This window comes from Urtica dioica, chromosome 6 (assembly GCF_054948205.1).
Source record: "Urtica dioica subsp. dioica isolate 48M chromosome 6, U.dioica_male_clone48M_v1_H2, whole genome shotgun sequence".
Classification (NCBI taxonomy): Eukaryota; Viridiplantae; Streptophyta; class Magnoliopsida; order Rosales; family Urticaceae; genus Urtica; species Urtica dioica.
This window is the reverse complement of record NC_142761.1, coordinates 29,748,780-29,751,395: the sequence shown is the minus strand read 5'-3', so window position 1 is coordinate 29,751,395 and position 2,616 is coordinate 29,748,780. Positions and strand designations below refer to the sequence as shown.

The 2,616-nt window shown below is 37.1% G+C and overlaps 1 protein-coding gene across 1 annotated transcript; it reads right to left on the bottom strand.

Moving 5' to 3' along the window:
• Positions 1 to 221: 221 nt before the first annotated feature.
• LOC149393594 (WUSCHEL-related homeobox 4-like) lies at positions 222 to 1,862 on the bottom strand. Its single transcript, XM_089617763.1, has 4 exons — positions 1,708 to 1,862; positions 1,357 to 1,614; positions 1,162 to 1,238; positions 222 to 752 (listed from the first exon to the last, which is right to left on the bottom strand). Exons 1-4 carry the CDS (start codon positions 1,826 to 1,828, stop codon positions 381 to 383), a joined length of 828 nt encoding a protein of 275 aa, XP_089473889.1. The 5' UTR covers positions 1,829 to 1,862; the 3' UTR covers positions 222 to 380.
• Positions 1,863 to 2,616: the final 754 nt, after the last annotated feature.

The window sequence follows — 2,616 nt, the reverse complement described above, 5'->3', positions numbered from 1 at the left end:
TGGCCGTTAGGGAAAAAAAGAGGGGAAAAAAAAGATCGCTACGTTTTTAGATTAGGACCAATGTTACATATAGAAGAAAATATACTTGGCATAACGCTTTTATTGGGAGAAAGTGACACAAGTTTCAAAAGATCGCTACGTTGGGGCTATTCTTTGATATTTATGCTCTCTCTCTCTCTCTCCAAGGTAGATGCAAGTGCATTTATTCAATGTAAGTCAACTTTATTGATATTATGCCAACATAAACAACAACAAAAAGTTTCAATACTGATAGAAAGACAGACCAAACCAAAGAAGCTAGAGATTAATTTCTTGGCTTTTCTTTTTCTTTTCTAGTTACTATAGCTACATATTTCTAACAACTGCTCTTGAGTAATTTATTAAATCATGTCGCCTGAAGGAACTCGTAGAGAGCTCAAGGAAAGATCTCCCATAAAAGGCATGGAATCTTCACGGCGGTCGCTAGTTTGACTTTGACTAACAGCCTTTAGATTTCCACTCTGAAGAGGAAACAGGTTGAGAGTCTCTCGAATCATTCCGTAGTCATTATTATTCCCAAAAATATTAGAAAAGACATGGCTTAATCTTGGCGTGTAATCATGATGATGATCATGGTGATGTGTGTCCAAAAAGGAGATGATTGTGTTAGGCCTTGTTCCGTTCAGGTTTATCATCGGAAAACAAAACGGGCTCGTTTCGTCTTTGCACACCCTGCTACGTGTTGTTGCTCTTCCCACCGCTGCGAGACACTCCTGAAAATTACACCTCACTCAATTTAGCTGTTATAATGTCCGACAATTTTGGAATATATTTTGATCCCCCTAGACAATCCCAACAGAAAGCGAACCCTACTAGACAGTACTACCACCTTTTAAACCCCTACGTTTCCCAACACTTCCATACCTTATGTCCCTTTCTTTCATTTTTCTTTTTCTTTTATTGGACCTAACAATCTGTATAAGATAAGTAATCGAATAACTCATTACTTCTAATCAAGACGTGGTCCTTCCTTCCTAATAAGTTAATATAAGGAAGTGTACTTTATTTAGACGTCATCATTAGGCAATGCAAGACAAGATTATGATCCATATTCCTATTCTAGACGTATAAATACATTAAATATAAAATAAATAAATAAATAAAAGCATTAGACGTAGCTACCTCAGAAATAGTGCTGCAGTTGGAGAGAGGTTCTGGTTTTGTGTGCTGAGCCTCAAGACTCGTCACTTTCGCTATTACTGCAAAAACCAAACCATATATTCTGTCCCTTGTTCATAAAACTGCTACATCATGATATTGAACTAAAATTTGAAGGAATAATACAAGAAGAGCAATAGTATGAGTGACATGACGAACCAGGCGGTTTGTGGTGATCAAAGAGCCGGCGCTGGGCCTCCAAGCGGAGACGCTGCTTCTTCTTGTCCCTGGCTTTGTGGTTCTGAAACCAATAAAACACGTTCTTTCCTTCGATCTTCCCGAACCGACGCAGCTTTGCGGTGATATCCTGGATTTGGAGGGCCGTGGGAGTGCGAGTCCCGTGCTTGTACAGCTCCTCCAACATCATCAGCTGCTCCGCCGTCGGGCTCCACCGACTACTCTGCAACCTCCCTCCACCTATACATACATGTATACATACGCTTGTTTGTTAATGTTACTACTACTAGACACTATTCATGATGATGATATATATGTATATATATTACGTACCTGTTGGGACGGCAAGGTGTTTAAAAATGGAAGGCCTGATCATCTTAGCACTTGTGCAGTCGGAGTCAATGGAGTTATTTGGACCAACTTTGACTTCATCACCACACTCCATACTCCACATTTTCTGTTACGAGACCTAGATAGAGAAAGAGGATATTATGCTTGGAAAGAGGATGTGACATTGTAATGCGAAATGGGTAGGGTTTATATAGGAACCAGAAACCGTGTACAGATGTGCATAATTGTAGCAAAGCATATTTCTGAGCCTTATATGTGCACGTACGTTACAGCCAGCTGTGCTCTCAGAAATTTACTTACCTGATTATTGAATATTTTTTTTCCACAATAATGTCTTAAAAAGTGAAACAATATAATTATGATAACTCTAGCTAGTACCACTACTAAACCAACAATATAAAGAAGAAAACAAAACAAACTAGTGTAACTACCACATAACTGACACTCTTAACACAATCATATAGTTAATTACGAGATAATTATTATATTTCAAAATCAAACTTCAAGTTACATCACTTTTGAGCTCTACTTATCATTGATTTTAGTGATAACAGAGTTGTCATGCTTTTCTGGCTGTGTCCTTTTAGTAATTTGATTTTTTAAACAAATGATTTTTTTATTATATATATTCGACATAAGTCGTGACATTTTTTTAATTATATTAATTTCTGGTAAGACTTGAGTGTAACCTAGCACAATGTCTATGATTGACGATCTGACTTACTTATAAGATAGAAAATACGCGTTTACTTCCTATCACGATTTTACAATAACTTAGATCTCAATGAGCATTTACTCATTGTAAATCGAATTTATTTTGACGTTTAAGAAAGTCAATCCCCTATAAAAGTCACTCCACGTAGACTTTACTCAAATTAGTAAATATGCCGA